The sequence below is a fragment of the Electrona antarctica genome (assembly GCF_951216825.1).
Source record: "Electrona antarctica genome assembly, chromosome: 6".
NCBI classification, from domain to species: Eukaryota; Metazoa; Chordata; class Actinopteri; order Myctophiformes; family Myctophidae; genus Electrona; species Electrona antarctica.
In genome coordinates, this window is record NC_136811.1 from 50,238,961 (window position 1) to 50,262,773 (window position 23,813).

General features: G+C 44.4%; 1 protein-coding gene across 1 annotated transcript in view; it reads left to right on the forward strand.

Annotated features, from left to right (window-relative positions):
* Nucleotides 1-3,294: 3,294 nt before the first annotated feature.
* Nucleotides 3,295-23,813, forward strand: part of LOC306925126 (regulating synaptic membrane exocytosis protein 2-like) — a 203,526-nt gene continuing 183,007 nt past the window's right edge. The window contains exons 1-3 of the mRNA XM_079503808.1: nucleotides 3,295-3,344; nucleotides 7,294-7,495; nucleotides 8,109-8,302. Of these exons, the coding sequence (XP_079359934.1) occupies nucleotides 8,124-8,302 (179 nt within the window). The 5' untranslated portion in view covers nucleotides 3,295-3,344; nucleotides 7,294-7,495; nucleotides 8,109-8,123. The remainder of the gene's footprint in view (nucleotides 3,345-7,293; nucleotides 7,496-8,108; nucleotides 8,303-23,813) is intronic.

Below are 23,813 nucleotides of genomic sequence, written 5' to 3' on the forward strand. Positions count from 1 at the left end.
ATATTGAGAAGATCCTGTGATGCTTTTTTAACACTGCAATTTTTCTCTTCGCTCTGTTACATTAGTGACAGTCAGGGTTCCCACGGTCATGAAATTCCTGGAAATATTTTTGAAATTAGAAGAAAAAAAAGGTGGTGTAGCAAAGATTTGGCATGAAATTTGGAATTGAATTATACCATTCTATATTCTATGCTTTATTGTTGCTACACTGCCTGTCTTTCGGCATTGCCCATAGGAGTAAGAGACTCATTATTGCACTGAATGATTGTTATATCAGTCTGGAAATTGGGTTAAATATTCTGGAAACGTTTTGGAAATTCATTGATAAAGAATACTAAAAATGTGTGGGAACCTTGGACAGTTCAGTTGCCAGTGTACCAGAAAGTAATGTGAAGATTTTGTGAAGTAGTCAATGTGGAACTCGGATGAAGGCACAGAACTAGAACCACTCTACTGAAGGCAATAGTTATGTTTGTTTCTGACATTGCATTTCATCGCCATAACTATCGATATGACGGAAATATACATTACTGACTGTAAACTTCTGTTGGTATTCTTATAGTCTGGTGTAGCCAGACGATAAGAGTTTTGCGCCTACAGTTATGTCTGGTGGCATCTGAATTCAATGAATGGGCTAAAAACCGATGCAAAGATATTGGGGGCATTCCTTCATATAGCTATTGTCGGGCAGAAGAAACCTTATGTCCATATTTAAACTTTTTTGTGTTTTTTTGTAAATTAATGTCCTACTTGATCATACTACAGTGTCGCTAAAGTATATAAAAAAGTAGATATGCACGTTTTGAGCTTGTAGATCAGGTTTTTTTTTGTTACGTTTTAATTTGAAAACTGAAAAGTAAGCTTTGGACATAATGAGGTTTCCACCCAACAGACGAAATGAGATAGCATTAGGATTGTTTTTTTAAACTGGTGGACGTAAGTTTGTCACCGCTGTTTTTTATCCAGTGTCCAAGTGCATTCAAGGAATTCAGATTTTCCCAGACATAATATCAGTGCGTGCGTTGCATTGTGAGCTTGTAGATCTGCTATTTTCAAAAAGATTTTATACATTTGAAAACTTGAAATGGAACATTCTGCATAATAAGTACTTTTACTTTTGGTACCTTAAGTATATTTTGATGCCAATACTTTTACTTCAAGTGCATTTTGAATTCCGAACTTTTACTTGTAAGTAACAGAGCAATTCTATATTGCAGTTTTGATACTTTTACTTAAGTAAAAAAGTAAAAGTGCAGACCTTCAGCATCCAAGCATGTCTTGTTGCATTATAATCCCATCAACACTAGCCTCACAGAGGCTTTACATATAGGGGATATTGTAAGTATACTTACTTACAACTTAATCCTCTTCGTGCTGCATAGCACATGAGGTCTTCACCAATGAACACCAATGCCGTCTGCCTGCTGCCCAGTGCTGCACTTGGCCCCAGGACCCAGGTCCATCCATCCCAGTTCTTTCATTTCCTTCTCCACAGATCTTCTCCGTGTCTCTTTGGGTTGGCCTCTTACGGAGCTATGTGTGTGTGTGGCTGACTGGGTGCCTGGGTATGAGCACGAAAATAGCATGGTTGTTTTTCACCACCTGTGTGCAATCTAACACACATACCGGTACAAACACACACGCACATATTAACTGTATATATGATGATTTCGGGTGTGCCAGTACACAGTACAGTGACAGTACAGTACAGTAGAGGGACCCCCACACGGTAACTCTGTCATTACTTAACCGTTTCAGACGTGGGGCGGCTCGCCGGAATCGGCCAGCCCCCCTGGGCGCGTTCCTGGGGGTCTGGATGTTCCGGAGACCCCCCCGAGGACTCCCCGGGGACACCCGGAGACCCCCACATTGGTAACTCTGTCATTTCTCTACCGTTTTGGACGTGGGGCGGCTCGCCGGAACCGGGCCGGCACCCTAGCCGTGGTCCTGTGGGTCTGGAACTTCCCGGGACCCCCACACAGAGTTTCACCACTCACTTCACACGGGTGTGATTTTTCTCTTGGCAAAACACAAAGATTGTATTATTGACAATAGAGAGTATGCACATGCTTAAAGTGAATGGCACATCGAGTGGCAAAGCAACAGGCAAAGTGAGTTTAACATTGTTTAATGTTGTTTAATGCAATCAGATAATACTAGTTTTTTGCCACTCAGTAGGCGTTCCTGCATAACTTCCTGGTTTGATGATGATGCCACACGCATACCCTCTATATAGCAACATTTTATTAGTCATTGTAGTTCTTCTTTAAAACCTTGAAAAAAAGACTTTTTATTTTTGATAGTCTATATACTATTTAGTCTAAAAATATTAAATATAGGCCTACTATTTTGCTCCCTCGTGGGCTACTGAAACACCCTCAAGGACTGCTGGGGGTCCTCGTGGGCCACTGAAACACCCTCAAGGACTGCTGGGGGTCCTCGTGGGCTACTGAAACACCCTCAAGGACTGCTGGGGGTCCTCGTGGGCTACTGAAACACCCTCAAGGACTGCTGGGGGTCCTCGTGGGCTACTGAAACACCCTCAAGGACTGCTGGGGGTCCTCGTGGGCTACTGAAACACCCTCAAGGACTGCTGGGGGTCCTCGGACGGTTGGACCACACCAGTGGTTTTCAACCCTTTTCATATCAAGGTCTATTTATTCTGCATTTGAGTCACAGACCACCATTTAATCAGATTTAACCTCTTAGACCCAAGATTGTGTCCACACCAATTCCATGCTGTAATGATGTGGTACCACTAGAGACAACAGGCAAATAATACATATTGATCAAAAGAACAAAAGGACTTATAAGGGTCCATTTGGTTAGCTGGGGACCACCTGGAACCAGGACCACTGGTTGAAAACCACTGCTTTAAACCATTGCATGGTTCGTTTGGTTGAAAAACATGGACATCATAAACTTTTCATAGAATATACATATCATAGATCATGGGCTCTGGTCCTAGCCTGGCTAATAAGCTAGACCGAATCAGCCGGTAGCAAAAAAAATTGCCTGCCGGTCAGTGCCGGCGGATTATTCTGGTTTCTGGTAAAAAAAAAACAAAAAAAACAAAAAAAAACAAAGGACTACTTCCTCCTGCGGAGGGACTAGGCGGATTGATATCTGCCTGAACTCCCCCTGACAGATTGGCGCGACTTTTCAAAATATCTTCTGATTTTTAGGCTAGTAGGCCTACTAACTAGTTGAGACAGACCTTATTCCATATAGGCCTATAATTATTCGCAGGAGAAGAAGATGAAGAATGATTTTCAGCGTCTGTCAATAGGTGGGGTTTTTTTCTACTGAAGTTTTTCGCTCGACGCCACTCCCACTGAACAGCTGTGAGTCATCATCATCATGCTTAGGCTATTGCTAGCTAGAGGCTAAACATTCATTTATGTACTGCTGTGTGTTGATAAAGGATTTTATTATTACAATAATTTCTTAGGATAATTACCGTAATTAATAACGATAATGCTCACTTGCTCAGTCAAAACTTGTGTCGTGTGTGCGTGTGTGTTGTGTTGTGTTTGTTGTGTCTGTTGTGTCGTGTGTGTGTTGATTGATTGATTGAAGAATTTATTAACAGTTTGCAGAATTACAGTACATTTCAAGCACAAACTCAATACAAAGGCTGTTAACTGTGAGTGGACGACCCAATTAAGCATTACACTTGTTTCCAATAGGGTCCACCATGTTCAAATCATCAAAACATTTAGAGACGTACAAATAGACACTTCTATAGACAGAACAGGAATTCATCATAAAGGAGGTAAAAAGGGAAAAGAAATATATACAGTGAGGGGAAAAAAGGGGGGGGCGGGGGGGGGGATTCAGATTTTACGGGGGCCAGTTTCGAATTGCAGCCATCCGTAGGTACCCTTTGAGAGCGGTTTTGAAGGAGTCAAGGGATTCGCATGTCTTAATGACAGTTGGTAGGGCGTGTGTGTTGTGTTTGTTGTGTGTGTGTGTGTGTGTGTGTGTGTGTGTGTGTGTGTGCCTAATCGTATCGTTGAATATACAGTAGATTATTCTTTAAGAAAATAAAAGCATGAAAGAGTCATATTCCAATATCCAATTTTTGGAATAATAGGCTACCTATGACAAAAAATCACACCTGTGTGAAGTGAGGGGCGCTAAAGTCTAACTCATGTTGATTAGGTGATGTAGTGTATGTAAAATAAACGGTTTAAATTCTCTTTATTGTTAATGGGATTTGTTTGCGTCTATGGATAAAAATCACACCCGTGTGAAGTGATGTGGTGCAACTCCGTGTGGGGGTTCCCGGGGGGGGGGGGGAGTTCCAGACCCCCAGGAACGCGCCCAGGGGGCCAGGCCGGTTCCGGCGTGTCGCCCCGCGTCCAAAACGGTTGAGAAATGACAGTTAACGAGTGGTGGTCCCTCTGCTGTACCCTCTACTGTACTGTCACTGTACTGTACTGGCACACCCAAAAGCATCATAAAGTTAATACGTGCGTGTGTGTTTGTGTGTGCATTTAGGTGGTGAAAAACAACCATGCTGTTAACGTGCTCATACCCAGACATCCAGCCGCCCACCCAGCCACACACATAGCTCCGTAGTATATAAGGGAGTGGTTGCACCACTCAAAAAATCACACCCGTGTGAAGTGAGGGGCGCTCTTATCATCTCATACTGTGGCCAATCAGAATGCCTGTTGCCACAAGTTTACGTCATATTTGGCGGACATTTGACCTAATTTCTCCTTTCATTGTCAATGGCGAATATGAGACGTGTGTCAATGGCATTTAATGTTTGTGTTGCGGACATTTTGTGGCGCGCCCCTCGACAAAAAGACAAAATGCTATTAAAAATCCTATAACATTTTGCAACAAATATTGGATACATTCTAATAGAATAATATTCCTAACATGAAAAAGTATTTGTTCCTATATAGGCCTACATTTTATAGGATTTTTCCTTCTGGAATCCCATCCATCCACATATAGGATTGTTTTTGACTAGAAACCTCTGGATTAACTGGAATTTATGTGAGTCACGCAATGAGGATTTTTAGCGCCGTTTCTCCATCGGTTTTCCGAAAAACGCGGCCGGTGTGCAACCACCTTTACCGTGTGGCGGTCCCTCTACTGTACCCTCTACTGTACTGTCACTGTACTGTACTGGCACACTCAAAAGCATCATATATAAAGTTAATACGTGCGTGTGTGTTTGTGTGTGCGTTTAGGTGGAGAAAACAACCATGCTGTTTTCGTGCTCATACCCACATTTGGTGGGGCGTCCCTCGACAAAAAGACAAAATGCTATTAAAAATCCTATAACATTTTGCAACAAATATTGGATATACATTCTAATAGAATAATATTCCTAACATGAAAAAGTATTTGATCCTATATATAAATCTTATAGGATTTTTCCTTCTGGAATCCCATCCATCCACACATGGATTGTTTTTGACTAGAAACCTCTGGATTAACCGGAATGTATGTGAGTCACGCAACTGCTGACGGTCCTTTCTGCATTTACCTCTCACCTCACTCACCAGTCTCCCCCCCCCTCTCACCTCACTCACCAGTCTCCCCCCCCCCTCTCACCTCACTCACCAGTCTCCCCCCCCCCCTCTCACCTCACTCACCAGTCTCCCCCCCTCTCACCTCACTCACCAGTCTCCCCCCCCTCCCCCCCTCTCACCTCACTCACCAGTCTCCCCCCTCCCCCCCTCTCACCAGTCTCCCCCCCTCCCCCCCCTCTCACCTCACTCACCAGTCTCCCCCCCTCTCACCTCACTCACCAGTCTCCCCCCTCCCCCCCCTCTCACCTCACTCACCAGTCTCCCCCCCCTCTCACCTCACTCACCAGTCTCCCCCCCCCTCTCACCTCACTCACCAGTCCCCCCCCCCCTCTCACCTCACTCACCAGTCCCCCCCCACCCTCTCACCTCACTCACCAGTCTCCCACCCCCCCCCCCTCTCACCTCACTCACCAGTCTCCCCCCCCCCCCTCACCTCACTCACCAGTCTCCCCCCCCCCCCCCCCTCTCACCTCACTCACCAGTCCCCCCCCTCTCACCTCACTCACCAGTCCCCCCCCCCCTCTCACCTCACTCACCATCTCACTCATACCCTGGTCTCTCCCTCCATGAAATATGCATGATGCTTTCCTGCTATAGCCCAGTGCAGGGGTGGGCAACTGGCGGCCCGGGGGCCCCATGCGGCCCCCACCTTCACTTAATGTGGCCCTCAGGTTAATGTCACAAGGTTTCAGCTGTTCCACAACATGCAAACATGACGCGCTTTAATTACTCTAAATTAGTAGCTCAATGCTCAAGTATAATTAAAGGCATTTGAAATTAGATAAACATGTACATTTTCAGGATTCCAATTCAAAAATAGCAAAAAAAATCAAGATTTCAATTCGAATATAGCAAAAATAGCCGATCTACAAGCACAAGTTGCGACGTGTTTTTAGCTTGTAGATCGGCTATTTTTGCTACGACAGTAAATTATGGCCCTAGGGAGTGAGTGTGGAAATATAGTGGCCCTCTCCATCGTCAAAGTTGCCCACCCCTGGCCTAGTGGTTTTCAACCAATGGTCCGTGGACCACCATGTGGTCCTTGGGGTGATTCCAGGTGCGGTCCCCAACAGAAAGTTGGTAACCAAATGGACCCTTATTATTAGATCTTGAGAACGTAAAATGGATCCATTTGGTTTCATTTTACGCTCTCATTTTTTTTTTATTATTGCTTAAAAAAAATCTGCATCAGTTAATTTACAAAATCTACACAATTACAGAATGTAGAAGAATTGTTATTTTTATCAACGTGTGCCTGTTGTCTCTCTCTCTCCTAATGGTACCAACATCAATAGGCAGGTTTACAGCATGGAATTGTGGACAACATCTTCTTTAGTTTTGGGTCTGAGAGGCTTGACGTCATGGTGGTCCGCGTGGCTCAAATGCTGAATAAATAATGAGCCTTGATATGAAAATGTAAAACCACTGAGCCGGGTGAGCCCACCGAGGATCTGGACTGGGGGAGGAGGAGGACTCGGGGAGGTCTCTCTCCAGTCCACTCTCCACTCCAGTCCGCGTTTTGCAAAACGCTTGATCTGTATACTGTCAATGAACATACAGTGCGTCGGCAACCCCTCTCTCTCTCTCTCTGTCTCTCTCTCTCTCTCTCTCTCGTCCGTCCGTCCGTTTCAAGCTTTGTTCTACGTGTTTCTAGTAGCTCCGCCTACTCTCCTATCTGGGATTTTTCTTTTTCTTTTTTTCCCTCCCTCCTCATTGCATCCATTTTTGTGCATTTAAGACATCTCCAAGAATTAAGCAACCTGCTGGGGAAGGAAGGCAAGAGCGAGTGTGGCCATAGAGAGAGAGAGAGACACTCGGAAGAAAAACAAAACAAGGACGGACTGGGGGCATCTATTACATTCTCAACATGCGAGTGAACCATTTCCAGAGGATGGAAGCGATGGGTTAGGACAGGATTTAACATGATTGCAAAATAAAAGGCAAGAGCTTTTCTTTTTTTCTCTCTCCCCCCTTCCCGATAACCCTCTGGTTTCTGCTGTGCATCCATATAGTTGGACTGGTTGAGGCTATATACGGTTGGGACAGTTATATATGCTCTCATGTGGATTGTTCTATAGCATCAATCTGTCATCGTTTAGTCATTTCATCTTTCGGGAAAAAAGGGGGGGTGTGTGAATTAAACGATTCAGCTTGTTCCTGACGAACCAAATCCCTTCCTATAGCTTCTATATGCAGAGAGAGAGAGAGAGAGAAACAGAGAGGTTGTTACAGTTGACTTCATGCCCTCTTTATGAGCATTTATGACTCTTTATAAATCGATGGCGAAACCTGTAGCCCATGGTGAACACCATTCTGTCTCTCATTTGAATGTGTTAACATAATAACAATGCCATAGTCTTTAGCAGTGTAGCCTTAACAATTGAGCGCAGCTCTCATCTCTCTCTCTCCCTCTCTGAGGCCCAGAACCTCGTGATTCCATGCTTGACAGCTGTGTGTGTGTGCGGCTCTCCTGGATATGAACCGTAGCCTAATATGCTATCGGTTGGTTGTTGATCCTGGCTTTCACCCCCATTATTATTTTCCATTTTGTAGCAATTGTGTGCAAAGATGTCTGCTCCACTCGGACCCCGGGGCGGCCCGGCTGCTGCCAAAGCCGTCGCCGCCGCCGGTCCAGGCGGGCCGGAGATGCCGGACCTCAGCCACCTGACCGAGGACGAGAGGAAGATCATCCTCGGCGTCATGGACCGCCAGAAGAAGGAGGACGCGAAGGAACAGACCATGCTCAAGTAAGGAGGACGCGTTTTGTTTTGTATAACGTGACAGTCAGACCGAGGGAGAGGAGGAGAGGACTATAGCAGCACAGCAGAGCGACATGTAATGCAGCATGTCTGTCTGTCTGTTGGTGTTTCATGGTTTCTTCTCTGAGCCTGTGTGATTGGACGTGATGCACTGCAGGCTTGTTACCACCACATAGTGGGCATTGGTACAGTTGTCACCGTGTGTGAGAGAGGCTAGCCTGGTTGTAGCTGCCTGTATGTTTCCCCTTAACATATCGGAAGCAGACATGATGTTATTTATGAACATGAGCCATATAGGTTACAGTTATACAGATATAGTGGACAGAAGGCTATAGCTATAGCTATGATGGACTTATTGTAGTGTCTGCACTCCGAGCCTTTCCTCGTTTTTAAGGGACACCCCTCCTTGTCTTGTGCGTTGATCCCGAGGAGGAGCACACGTACAGCAGGGAGAATGGGATGACCATGAATGTCTGTGTGTCCCAATCATGCCTTTCCACTACACCACCGCTCTGTTTAGCCATGGGGTTGGGTTAGCAACGGGCGCCATTTTCGCGTAAAATCATGCCAAAATGCGTAACCTTTCATCACGTGAAACGTCACGTATACAGGGATTACACAACACGACATCATGGGCGAGATCTGCTAGATGTTGTCCTGTGCTGTTGTTGATACTAGCTTATGAAGAGCGATTGATTTCAACGTCGTTAACGGCTCGGTGTATAGTAGTATCCATTGCTCAGGCTGTGTGTGTGTGTGTGTGTGTGTGTGTGTGTGTGTGTGTGTGTGTGTGTGTGTGCTCGCGCGCGCGCGTATGTGTACAGATGTCGCTCGCAGCAGCTCGAGCGGTTCAGCACCGCGGATAGCTCTCCCCGTCCCACTAGCTTTTTAAGGTGGAACGGACAGATGTAGGCTTTGAGTGTTGGCGGTCTATTATAACATTGGTGGTTGGTTCTCAAACATTTTTATTTTCAAGGACCCCCCCCCCCCCCCTATAATATATATATTTATTAATGTATTTGTTTTATTTTTTGGGATCCCACTCTACACATACATGATTAGGGTCCGGAACTCTGTCTACCTGCAGGGATCCTATAGTTTATTGAGGCACTATACTGTGTCTCTGCATGCTCCATTGCTCCATGCTCATTATGTGAGTGCCTTGCTTTATATTGTAAGTCGCTCTGGATAAGAACATCTGATAAATGCCTAGATTCTAATTTGTACACACTCAGACCAGTAACTCCGCAAGGACCCCTGGGGGGTGGGGGGGTCCCAGGCCCCAGGCCCCATTTTGAGACCGGCTGGTCTATATCACGGGTTCTCAAACATCTTGATGTCAAGGATCCCTAAATTGATGTAAATGTATAATTTGACCACAGACCCCTATTTGAAAATATAGTAAGAGTTAAAGTAAACCTAGCTGTTACTGAACAAACACTCTATAGCAATGACTATCAAAATATATAGTGATTTAACCTTTTAACAAAAAACGTTTTGTTTTAACCAAAAAATATCACTTACACTACCTTTAAGTAAAGACCTTTTATATTTTTAGAGTTGTAAGGAATCCAAGCTGTGATTGTTATAGTAGTGTACATACTGTCCCAGTGGAGTCTATATAACTCAGGGTGTGTTTTCTCTGGGATCTTTTTGTGGGCGGCTCAGTCTGGGTCAGTCTGTGGCTCAGGAGGTAGAGAAGATCTTCCAATGATCAGTTCTTTAGGCGGTTCGACTCCCGGCCCCTCCCGTCCACATGTCCAAGTGTCCTCCATGGGCAAGACACTGAACCCCACATTGCCTCCAATGAGAACAAGAAAAGTTTGAGAACCACTGCATTAGATTACAGTGATTTGTGTTTGTATAGTCGGGGTGTGGGTCATTGGACTGGTCCCTTAATTCTCTGATGATCTATAGGAGAGCTGTGTGCCAGCCCTCAAGCCTCATATACACGTTTTTACATGACCGGCATATAGCTCACATGAAAACAACAACCACTAGTGCCACTTGTGGTTTGGAAATCAGCTATTCTCCTCATGTGGGGCACAAGTCGTGCGACTAAGGTAAATTAGGCTTCACTGGGAGCTTTTTAGAGGCATTAGGAGCGTCAGCTTTTCCACCATCAAGTAAATATTGGCACAAAGGGCATCATTTTGTAATGGAGAGGGAAGTTGTGTAATCCCTATACCCGGTGCTATGGTAAACATGACTCATGGATCACCAAGATACAGCAGCCACCTCAGCTGCCATGGTGTGTGCGTTGTGTGAATCATCCCAGCCTGTTCCCACCTCCTCCCCCTCTCTCTCAATCTTTTCTGTCTTCTTTTACCCCCAATAGATGAGCGTTTTCACATTTCTTATTCTCTTATGTGGTGTGTCAGCTTTTAGTCACTCGCAGCCTGAAAGACTATAGTGATGTCAAACCCCGTAGCGGTCATCATGAATGAGCATTGGCAGATGAGGGAGCTGTTCCTCGCTTAAGGACCTGCTGAATGTCTGACTATTATTATTTTTGAGGGGCACTATAGCCCCTCCTATATACAGGTTTAATGTTCGTCTTCAGTTCAATGTTTGTTTTGTAAACGCCATTGACAATGAAGGGAAAATTTACGTCATATTGTCTCTGTATTGTTAATGGTGTTTAATGTTTGTGTTTGCACTGTTTGTTTTACATCACCATTACATCACCTAATCAACATGAGTTAGACTTTAATACATTAGTGCCCCTCACTTCACACGGGTGTGATTTTTTTATAGCACATCAACTATTTTCAAATATAGACTACAGTACAGTGCTGTATATACTGTTGGGTTAAGGCTAAATGAATTTTATGCTATAGTATAGTATATTAACTATAATCTGGCTGTGGACACCTTGAAACCCACAAACAAGAATCAGGTCTGCACACTGGATCTTGCTCCGAAGCTGTAAAATATATATTCTGGTTCCTTTTTCACCATTGAACCCCCGTCAAGGACCCCAAGGGGTCCCTGGACCCCACTTTGAAAAGCACAAACCCTGTTTACAAGGCCACAAACGTTGAATGCAAATGAGATGCTGGGAGGGTCAAAGGGTATATGGCTCGTGTTTCCTCTATGGCTGGACCTACTCCTCTATGGCTGGACCTACTCCCCTGAACTCATATCCTCTATGGCTGGACCTCCTCCCCTGAACTCATATCCCACCATGCAGCAGTGTGACATACTGGACCTCCTCCCCTGAACTCATATCCCAGCATGCAGCAGTGTGACATATCGTGGTCATTCCTTCTCATGTTTTTGACTCTTAGGTGGGCAGGTTAAAACTAACCCGTGGCTCCAGACATGCGTGGCAGGTTAAAACGAAACAGTAGCAGTTTAAAACTAACCCGTGGCTCCCGACATGCGCGGCAGGTTAAAACTAACCCATGGCTCCCGACATGCGTGGCAGGTTAAAACGAAACAGTGGCAGGTTAAAACTAACCCGTGGCTCCTGACATGCGTGGCAGGTTAAAACGAAACAGTGGCAGGTTAAAACTAACCCGTGGCTCCCGACATGCGTGGCAGGTTAAAACTAAACCGTGGCAGGTTAAAACTAACCCGTGGCTCCTGACATGCGTGGCAGGTTAAAACTAAACCGTGGCAGGTTAAAACGAATCCGTGGCTTCCCTGTGAGGTAGGACCCCGTAAAGATTGATTTGGCTGTGAAACGCTATTTATTTAACATAATTCCGAGTGCCAATATTTACAGAGTGACTCATCGTGCGTCATCAGATTCCAAAGCGTAAATCCCCCGTTTCCCTTATACCTACTGTATCACACAAGCGTAACATATCCTTAAGCAGCCCTAATATGGCTGGGCCTTGGCAAAGGTACAACATAACATATCCTTAAGCAGCCTTAATATGGCTGGGCCTTGGCAAAGGTACAACATAACATATCCTTAAGCAGCCTTAATATGGCTGGGCCTTGGCAAAGGTACAACTGCAGCCTTAATATGGCTGGGCCTTGGCAAAGGTACAACTGCAGCCTTAATATGGCTGGGCCTTGGCAAAGGTACAACTGCAGCCTTAATATGGCTGGGCCTTGGCAAAGGTACAACTGCAGCCTTAATATGGCTGGGCCTTGGCAAAGGTACAACTGCAGTGGATTAACTTGTCACTGGCTGTTTTCATGGCGTCTCCAGCAGGGCTGCAAACAAACAAGACACACTGAAACATCTAAACAAGACACACTGAAACATCTATATATAAATATAAACAAACAAGACACACTGCAACATCTATATATAAATATAAACAAACAAGACACACTGCAACATCTATATATAAATATAAACAAACAAGACACACTGCAACATCTAAACAAGACACACTGCAACATCTAAACAAGACACACTGCAACATCTAAACAAGACACACTGCAACATCTAAACAAGACACACTGCAACATCTATATATAAATATAAACAAACAAGACACACTGCAACATCTATATATAAATATAAACAAACAAGACACACTGCAACATCTATATATAAATATAGCCCAGTGGTGGAATGTTACTATGTACATTTACTTAAGTCGCCTACTATGGGCTTAACAACTATTTTGAGGCACTTTTACTTTTGCTTGATGCATGATTTCCCCTTGTTTTAATACTTTATGCTTCAATTCAACTGCAACCCACAGTCAAATATTGTACATTTATTACTGTAACAATTATTGTTACAGACATTGTTACAAGACTTACTTGTATGCGTTCTGTAAGTATATTTGATTGCCAACACTTTTGTACTTTTACTCAGGTCCTTTAAAACTTTTTGCCAGGTGCTTATAAAACGCCTGGACTACATTTGCTTGCTACTTCTCTACTAGTGACCGCAAAGACGACCTTAGTAGACACTTTTCACGATTTGCTGCCTCAATTCTGCCAATGGGAGACTTACCCATAAAACCCATAGTCTGAACGGCTGCTGTTGTGTAAGGGGTTTGTATGAGAACGTGAGAAGTGGAACGAATCTGAAGTGTGACCTGCAGGCAGTACCATTCGATAGTACAGCCCTAAGTAAACACCTTTTCTACCACTGCTTATACAGTATAGTCCCTGCATATCCATCGTCGCAGTCACGATCCCCACAATGGCTTTGGACGGCCTCTCTTGTTGGGGCGTCCTCCAACGCTTTCTCCACGTCGGAGGAGTGTGTGTAATCTAGAGGGAATCCTGGGAGAGAGAGCGAGAGAAGCCTCCAGCTGCAGGCCTTGCCAACTTGCTGTCATCTCATTGGAGATGCGAGAGAGAGAGAGAGAGAGAGAGAGAGAGAGAGACAGAGAGAGGGAGAGAGAGAGAGAGGGAGAGAGAGAGAGCACGGAAATCCACTGCTGCTGACTTGCATGTAATTAGCTACTCTTTAGCCCCTCTCCTACTTACCAGGCTTGTGTGTGTGAGACTGTGTGTGTGTGTGTGTGAGAGACTGCGTGCGTGCGTGCGTGCGTGCGTGCGTGCGTGCGTGCGTGCGTGCGTGCATCAGCATTTTGTCAAATTGGTAATCTATTTACAACACCTATCCACTAAATACCCAAGTGCCACATGAAAGCACAACCCTGTACTGTATCATTCTGTAGCGGCACCCACTGCTATCCTATTCTGAGCAAATATGAAACACACACACACACACACACACACACACACACACACACACACACACACACACACACACACACACACACACACACACACACACACACACACACACACACACACAGTCGCAGCCCACAACTGGAAAAGGGTATTCCTTTCTTCTCTCCAAGGCCAAGATTACAGTTGTGTCTTTTTCATGGTGGGACATTGCTCCAATTATAAGCATATAATATGGCTCCAGGTGCACTTGTTCTACCATCAAACAAACATGATGTTCCGGAGCAGTGGTCGGTCAGTTTGTCTCTCCATGCATCAGCAAGTCCCTCCCCGAGCAATCCTGCAGCGGTGGAACCGGTGCGGTGCCCACCCTCCCTCTGCCACCCACCCAACCCGGATGCTCTATATCCCATAGGCAGGCAGCAGCTGCCTTGGAAAGGGTAACCCACCACCCAGAGACTGCCCAGGGCTCCATGGTTCTCCCGGCCGCCGTCTCCTCCACATTCCTCAGAGTCAGTGTGCTGCTCAAATATTTTCATGTTGGAGGAACTCCCAAATGAATATGTATTTTGATGTGTGTTTGTGGGACCTCCATCTGAAAATATTTTGTGCCAGCTATAGGGAAACCCCCCCCCCCCCCCCCATACAAATGTCTGTCTGGAAAACCTATGTTTCTATATCAGTCATTCTCAAACATTTTCATGTCAAGGACCCCCAACAATATGAAAATATGTTGTTCCAGGGACCCCCAGAAGCAAAGATTTGAGTTAAAAACGTTCGCTCTGAAAGAATATATTCAAAGATTTTCACAACATTTTCACGATATCTCAAAAATAGCAGATCTACAAGCTCGTAGTGCGGCACTCTGTGCCACGCTATGAGCTTGTAGATCTGCTATTTTTCAATAGCCAAAGTATAACATAATGCTTAAACACCAAAAGGGGTTCCCGTCCTGAATGTGTTATTATACTTAGAGTCCGTGTCCACCAAGATGTTTTTAGTTTTTCTGAGCGCAGTGTACTATTATGTTTTCAATTGTTTACAACGGGAGCACCGCGTCTTTTTTTGGAAAAAGCGTGGTGCACATGCAGCATTTACTTACCGCTGGCACGTTTACGTGTGCATGGCATTTTCATCAGCTTGAAGCGGCTTGAAGCTCCAACTGAACTCAGGGCATTTGGAAGAGTTTTTTTTTGTTTGGCGTTTAAAGTCGGGGAAAAAAATGCTCACAAATGTGTGTGTGTGTGTGTGTGTGTGTGTGTGTGTGTGTGTGTGTGTGTGTGTGTGTGTGTGTGTGTGTGTGTGTGTGTGTGTGTGTGTGTGTGTGTGTGTGTGTGTGTGTGTGTGTGTGTGTGTGTGTGTGTGTGTGTGTGTGTGTGTGTGTGTGTGTGTGTGTGTGTGTGTGCGCGTTCCTCAGCGTTTTGTAAAATGTGCTCTAGCAAATGGTAATCTATTTACAACACCTACTGTGTGTGTGTGTGTGTGTGTGTATACTGTACACTAAACAGTAAACACCCAGGTGCCACATAATAGCACAACCCTGTACTGTATCAGCCAGGGGGAAGGCCTCAGTGGACACGGCCACTTAACCCATTAAAACCAGGGGAAAGCATCTGTGTCTCTTTAAATTCTAACCACTTTAACCATTATTTTGCACTTTGGCTATACATTCAAAAACAGCAGATATACAAGCTCATAGCTTCGTGCAGCAATATGCCAATCAGGTCTTAATGGGTTACTGTAATCTATTCTGATAAGTTACTGGTTGGCATTGATTGATTGCTTGAAATATTTATTAACAGTTTGCAGAATTACAGTACATTTCAAGCACAACTCAACACAAAGACTGTTAACTGTGAGTGGACGACCCAATAAAGCATTACACTTGTTTACAAGAGGGTCCACCTTGTTCAAATCATCAAAACATTTAGAGACGTACAAATAGACACTTCTATATAGTAAAAAAAAAAAAAAAGGCATGCGGTGAGGTTTTGGCAGTGGTTTCTTAAACTTTAACATTTCAAAGACCCCCCCCCTTAACTCTGACAGTATTCATAGCCTTTCTTTGTGTCACTGTTCTTTAGCTCTGCTCATTGATTATATTCCATTACCTGCCCCGCCCCCCTGTCATGGTCATTTACGTGACCGGGGCCACTAGCACCATCTGGGGTCAACAGGCACACACAGTGAGGGAGTCCCTGGAGGCTATACAGCAATGATTCTCTCTCAACCTTTTCATTGGGAGGATATAGGAGCACACAGACACCCATTTGATCAAAAATGTTGTATCTCTCTTGGACCCCAATATACAAACAGGTAAAAAAATCCTCAGTTTCGATAGCTGTGTTTTCAGTTACCCAGTCCTAACACACTTGCACATGTACACTGTCTGTGGTAGGGAGTCTATATACAGTACCTCTCATACACAGAAGACACAGAAACCTATGGTTGTGAAATGAGGCGAGGCATGCATGCGCAAAGACTGACTCTCTCTCTCACTCACTCACTCACTCACTCACTCACTCACTCACTCACTCACTCACTCACTCACTCACTCACTCACACTCTCTCTCGCTCACTCACTCACTCACTCACTCACTCACTCACTCACTCACTCACTCACTCACTCACTCACTCACTCACTCACTCACTTGCCTTTACCATGCAAGGAGCAGATTTTAGTCATGAGCGCTTCCAGAGGAGAGTCTCCCATCCCCCACCACCACCACCACTACCCCCCAGGGGGGGAGAGAGACAGAGAGGGAGATAGTGAGAGAGGGGAGGGGGGGGCATTGCTGTCTTTGACTCCATAAAGGCAGAATGCACGCCAAATGAATACATCATCACGCTAATTAGAGTAACAATGTGTTTTGGTTAGGACTATAGTGGAGAGAGGGTTGGCGTGATGTAAAAGTAGGCTGGCTCTCTGCTGGCTTCAGAGAACACTTAGCACACACAATTAGTGGCGGAAAAGTAACCAAGTAATTTATTTTAGAGTACTGTCATTTTTATTTTTACTTTGAGTGTTCAGATTTTCAATACATATATGTATCGAAAAGCTGAACACAAAGCATATTATGCTTCTAGCCTTCTACTCCACTACACTAGGATTTATATAAAAAACGTTGACGTTACAAGTTACTTTGTAGATTTAGATTATTACTAGAGTGGTGCCCGTTTGGCACTTGCCTACTTGAAACGATGCAAGTTGGAAATGCATGCCCCAACACACGTATTATGTCTGTGTCCCTTTTATGCCCATATATGGAGTTATTTACAGTCTATGCCGATGTCAGAACATCATTGTGATGTCAGAACAGGCCAGCTCCATATATGGAGATCTAGGGGGGATCAGGTGTGATCAATTGCCTAATTTGGGCCAATATTTGAAGTTGGTGGGGCGGAACGTACACACAGAGACTTGGTGCATTTATAGATATAGATTACAAAACATAGGCTACATTAACCAATTGAGCCTTGTTTTGTACTTTGGCTCACAACGTGGCGCAATGTTGTGAGCTGATTTTGGAAAAGTATGCATTTTGAACAACCTTTGTCCATTTAGACCTGAGTTAAAAACATTCACTTTGAAAGAATATATTCAAAGATTTGCGACACATTTTTACGATTTTTCAAAAATAGCAGACCTACAAGCTCGTAGCGCGCCACTCGGTGGCGCGCTATGAGCTTGTAGATCTGCTATTTTTCAATAGCTAAATCATAACATAATGTTTAAAACACCAAAAGGGGTTCCCGCAAAAAATGGGTTAACTATGGTTTACTTTGGTTCTGTCAGGTCAGAGTATGTTTATACTGTACGTACAGTAACATTGTGGCATTGCTACTTTTGACTTAAGTAACACACGTGAGTACTTCTTTCCACCATAGCTTTCACTATAGCGTATGTCATTAAGCATGGTCAGTTTCTTCACGTCACTGTAGCATCAGTAGCAGCATTATTCTCTCACGTCACTGTAGCATCAGTAGCAGCATTATTCTCTCATTATTCTCTCACTTGTTTCAATTCCATATAGCGTGTTCTTCCGCTCTGCGTTCCTTTCTGTCCATCTGTTTTCTGTGCAGCCGTTCACCATCACCATACACACATTATCAGTGTGAATTGGATAGATTTGGGTCCATTGTGGGTCTATTTCTTTACACTCTGAGAGTGTAATCATGCATCAATTTCACATTGGTGCTACGTTGGCTGTGGCACACCGGACCTGCCTTCACTTGGCTGAGACGCGACAGAATTCCCTTTTATAAACAAATATCGGCTATCGGTCAAATCGTTAATTCCAGCCCCTTTAGATTCCACATCGGTGCGTGCGTCCGTAACTTTAACCTCAATGCCTTTCAAACTCAAAGTGTTGGCAAAGACCTTGATTTTGTCGACTATATATAAACCTGCACTCATCACAATGCAAGAGGTCAGAGTTGAGGTTTCTTTTTTTGGGCCAAATGCTTTTTTTGAACATATTTGATGTCCATTGAGACTCCATGATGTGAGGTGAGGTAAGGCAAGCAGTGGAGGAGAGGAACATGCAATAGGAGGACCTAATAGAAGATGAGAAGAGAGGAGGTGGAAAGTGAGGAGAGGAAGAGCATCAGAAAAGGAGAGGAGAGACATTGAGGTGTGAGACTGATCACTGATAACATTGGAAAAAGGGAATATCCGCACTCTCTTGTATAATGTTTGAGTTTCTTTATTTCATGAAATCACATGCAGCAGCAGTCTACCTAGAGATACGAACGCGTTTTCGGCACACAGGCCTTCCTCAGCGTTTCAAACTGAGTTCGACATGCTGAGGAAGGCCTGCACCCATCAGTTACAGAGACTATCAACTTGACTTCCTGAGTAGAGCACGTCTTCACCTATAACGGTTTTGTTGTTCATCACTGATAACATCTCACACATCAATGTCTCAGGTCTGCTGAAATGACTTCAATGGTCACATACTGGACTCATCCTGCCAGCTGCCTGTTCGCTATCATTCTTCTTCTGTGTGGTACAGTACAGTACAGTACAGTACAGTACAGTACAGTACAGTACAGTACAGTACAGTACAGTACAGTACAGTACAGTACAGTACAGTACAGTACAGTACAGTACAGTACAGTACAGTACTTGAGTATTTCAAATTATCATCTTAATAATTCTATTCCACTACATAAATGTTGTTCTTTTTACTCTACTAGAATTATTTGACAGCTTTCATTGGTTTGGAGATTTAGATACATAATAATAATACCTAATAATTAGTGTTATGATTCATGCCATATACAGCTAAGTAAGTGTGTGTACTGAACTTGAGATACAGTGTACTTCATAAGTTACAGTGCAGCTTGCATTGTGCTTGATAGCGAGATGTTCCTCCGTCTGCATTGTACTGTCTTAATATGTGAGGCATCCTGTTAGGTGGCACCCATAAGGTCCGCCTGGTATGTGAGGCTTCCTGTTAGGTGGCACCCATAAGGTCCGCCTGGTATGTGAGGTATCCTGTTAGGTTAGGTGGCACCCATAAGGTCCATCTGGTGTGCGAGACAGTAAGGCTAGACCTTGTCCATCGTGAGGCCAACCTTGCACATCATCATGCCACGTTCCTCTGTCGAGCATCTTCATATCTTACTGTCTCGTTTCTATGATTCAGCACTATAAATATTCCCTGTCTGTCTAGTGAACTTTGTGAACCAACAGTGTGACACTGCCTACTCTGTCTCATTACTTGTTCTCCCGGGCCCGGCGCCGTACCAGCAGAAGTACTTCCACTGGATCATCACACACCACCCAGCCTATACACACACTGCCAGCCTGTCAGAGCCAGACCGAGGGTCCATTTAGAGATCACAACAATAGTAGCCTCCAGGCTTACCGGGCTTACATTATTATATTCACAAAAAGTGGACGAGCTAATCAGCGTCACTCAATCACAATTAAGGCCCTGAGCGCAGACTCCGATTGGCTCCTACACTCTTTGGCTTCTGCAAAACGCCCGCCCATTGGTTGAAGACACATGCATGATAATGTGAATTCACGTGACCGGGTTATTGGTTGATCCATCCATCCATCTTCAACCGATTATCTGTAGTCGGGTCGCGGGGGCGACAGCTCCACCAGAGAGCTCTAGACTTCCCTCTCCAGAGCAACATTAGTAACTTCCTCCTGGGGAATCCCGAGGTGTTCCAAGGCCAGTGAGTCGAGGTAATCCCTCCAACTGCGCCTTGGTCTGCCCCGGGGTCTCCTCCCAGTGGGACGTGCATCGAGGACCTCCCTAGGGGGACGCCCGAGAGGCATCCTAACCAGATGCCCGAACCACCTAAGCTGGCTCCTTTCCAGGTGAAGAAGCAGCAACTCTACTCTGAGTCGCTATCGGTTGACCAGGCTACATGATTAGGTCCTGTTTTATACAAAAAAATCTACATGATCACAACACGTTTTATTTTTTTCTCAGTATTGCAGCCTCACACCCACCTTTCTTTCAAATAGCAACACTTTACTGTCGCTTTCAGTCCTACAAGGCAGACTCTCAGTCCTACAAGGCAGACTCTCAGTCCTACAAGGCAGACTCTCAGTCCTACAAGGCAGACTCTCCTTGCACGCACGCACGCACGCACGCACGCACGCACGCACGCACGCACGCACGCACGCACGCACGCACGCAGCAATGAAAGCTATCTGCCAGCGTGCTTGACACCTATACTTTGCCAGTGTGTTTCACACATACCATGCCAGTGTTAAGACTTGGCTTGCTTGCTATTATTCCTCATGAGAGCCAAGTATTATTATTTTTTTCTTCCTTCCTTCCTTTTTCTTTTTCTTTTTTTTTCTGAACCACATTGTTGTACATCATGTCATATACAGTGCACTGTATATGCACATATCCATTGTTCTTTATCTTTACATCTGTACCCTTATATCATATTTGGTTGCTGTAGGGCAGAAACCTATTTTAACGTTTTGTGGTTTTTCGTAAATGAAAGCCTGCATGCATGCAACCCTGATTGCGTGCATGCTGATTGTCCCAGTGTTAATCCTTTTCATCAATGAAAGGTTGTTTACAACGTAACATCTTTTTTTGGTGTCTAACGGTATGTGGGAGAGAGAGAGAGACAGAGAGAGAGACAGAGAGAGAGAGAGAGAGGTTAGGATGGTCCTGGAGCACAGGATAAAACTATAAGTTATTTAAAAAAAAATCATGACAGAAGGTCGGCACACTGTAGCGTCCCTTAAGTGCACTTAAGGGACGCTACAGTGTGCCGACTGTCTTTGTTTCCTGCCTTTTATTGCTGTCTTCTGTTGCCCCAGCACCTGCTTTAAATGCTATTTGAATGTGACTGACTACTTATCTATTGTTTAAAACAATGGATGTGGGCTGAATGACTTTACAATGCAAGCATGATTGTGTGGCACCAATTACGCGGTGAGCTTATAGCCGTTAACTTGGGCTGTGTGTTATTGCCATGGATCAATACGCAGATTATGCGCACTGTATCACGATAAAGGGGGTCACGATTTTACATGATTGTGTGGCACCAATTATGCGGTGAGCTTATAGCCGTTAACTTGGGCTGTGTGTTATTGCCATGGATCAATACGCAGATTATGCGCACTGTATCACGATACAGGGGGTCACGCTTCCATATGTTGGGATATATATTGCGATATTGCATGGCAAGGCGATATATTGCAATATTTTAAATCTAATTTTAGGAAAACTCATAGCCATAATGTATAAAAAATCTGCTCTGTATAGTATAGTAGGATATTCGGGGAAGCATTTTCTTTCTACATCTCTCATACGCCAAATGCAAATAAAGGCGTACATTTATAAATCATCTGAATTAGTCTTTAGTCACTAAAGCATACGTGCCAACCTCAGACCATCAAATCATTTTGTTACCCCCCCCCCCCCCCCCCCTCCCAGACAATTTTGTAACAAATAGATAGATGTACTTTCCTGTATTCTGGTGGATTTGGGAAGTTTGATATTTGTATCAGGCTTTACTATAAGAAAAAGGTCCTTCTGCTCACCTAGGCCTCATTCACACGTACCAAACACCAATCAAGCAATGTTTGGTCGTTTTTTTGGGCCACCACAATGCTTTTCCAATGGGAGTCACATGGTTTGATCAAACATTTGTGTTTGATTACTGATTGCTCCCCCCTCATCAAACTAAAATGTTTGATCAAACCATGTGACTCCCATTGAAAATGAATTGGAGCAGCAATCAAACGGCAATCAGACATCACACACGGACCAAACATTTGTTGTGTACGTGTGAACTAGGCCCTACAATGGACAGGTGCGTCGGATAACTGGAACTGAGCAACGTTTCGCTCGTTAGACCTTCATCAGGCAACCTGATATGTTATACTTTAGCTATTGAAAAATGGCAGATCTACAAGCTCGTAGCGCGCCACCGAGTGGCGCGCTACGAGCTTGTAGGTCTGCTATTTTTGAAAAATCAGGCAACCTGATGAAGTTCTGACGAGCGAAACGTGGCTCAATAAATCTAACAGACAGTGTGCGGGATTCTTTTTTCTCTACTTATCAGGCTTTACTAACATGGGATCCATTACAAAGCCTTTGATCTTTGACCGGGTTGACTACGCAAAAAAGGGTGAAATCCCCCAAAAGCAGGAGAAATGCTGGCGCAGGAGTCATGCAGGAGAAACTGTCAAATAAACGCAGTCTGCTGCAAAATGCAGGAGGGTTGGCAGGTACAGTATATGTATGCACTAATGGCATATTTAAAAAATATATATATATTCACTCGCCAAAAAGTACATATCGTCTCTGTCAGAGGTGGACAACTCATATGTCAAAAAAACGTTACTTTTCAGGTTTCAAATTGAAAATTGAAAAAAGAAAAGAAAAAAAAAACCCACAAAAGGTTTAAAATATTAACATTTCAGGTTTCAGCCCGTCAGCGACGGTAGATCTACAAGCTCAGCAGTAGAACCTGGGTAGATCTACAAGCTCAGCAGTAGAACCTGACGGTAGATCTACAAGCTCAGCAGTAGAACCTGACGGTAGATCTACAAGCTCAGCAGTAGAACCTGGGTAGAACTGGGTTAGATCTACAAGCTCAGCAGTAGAACCTGGGTAGAACTGGGTTAGATCTACAAGCTCAGCAGTAGAACCTGGGTAGATCTACAAGCTCAGCAGTAGAACCTGACGGTAGATCTACAAGCTCAGCAGTAGAACCTGACGGTAGATCTACAAGCTCAGCAGTAGAACCTGGGTAGAACTGGGTTAGATCTACAAGCTCAGCAGTAGAACCTGGGTAGAACTGGGTTAGATCTACAAGCTCAGCAGTAGAACCTGGGTAGATCTACAAGCTCAGCAGTAGAACCTGACGGTAGATCTACAAGCTCAGCAGTAGAACCTGACGGTAGATCTACAAGCTCAGCAGTAGAACCTGGGTAGAACTGGGTTAGATCTACAAGCTCAGCAGTAGAACCTGGGTAGAACTGGGTTAGATCTACAAGCTCAGCAGTAGAACCTGGGTAGAACTGGGTTAGATCTACAAGCTCAGCAGTAGAACCTGGGTAGAACTGGGTTAGATCTACAAGCTCAGCAGTAGAACCTGGGTAGAACTGGGTTAGATCTACAAGCTCAGCAGTAGAACCTGGTATGGGTAGAACTGGGTTAGCCAATTAAGGACTGGAACGCGTCTGTGTCACCTTAGCTCTTAACCACTTGAACCATTATTTTATACTTTAGCTGTTGAAAAATAGCAGATCTACAAGCTCATAGTGCCGCAGCACGGCACAGTGCTATGAGCTTGTAGATCTGCTATTTTTTGAAAAGTCGTGAAAATCTTGGAATATATATTTCACAGCAGACGTTTTTGAACTCATAACTTTGCGTCTGGGTGG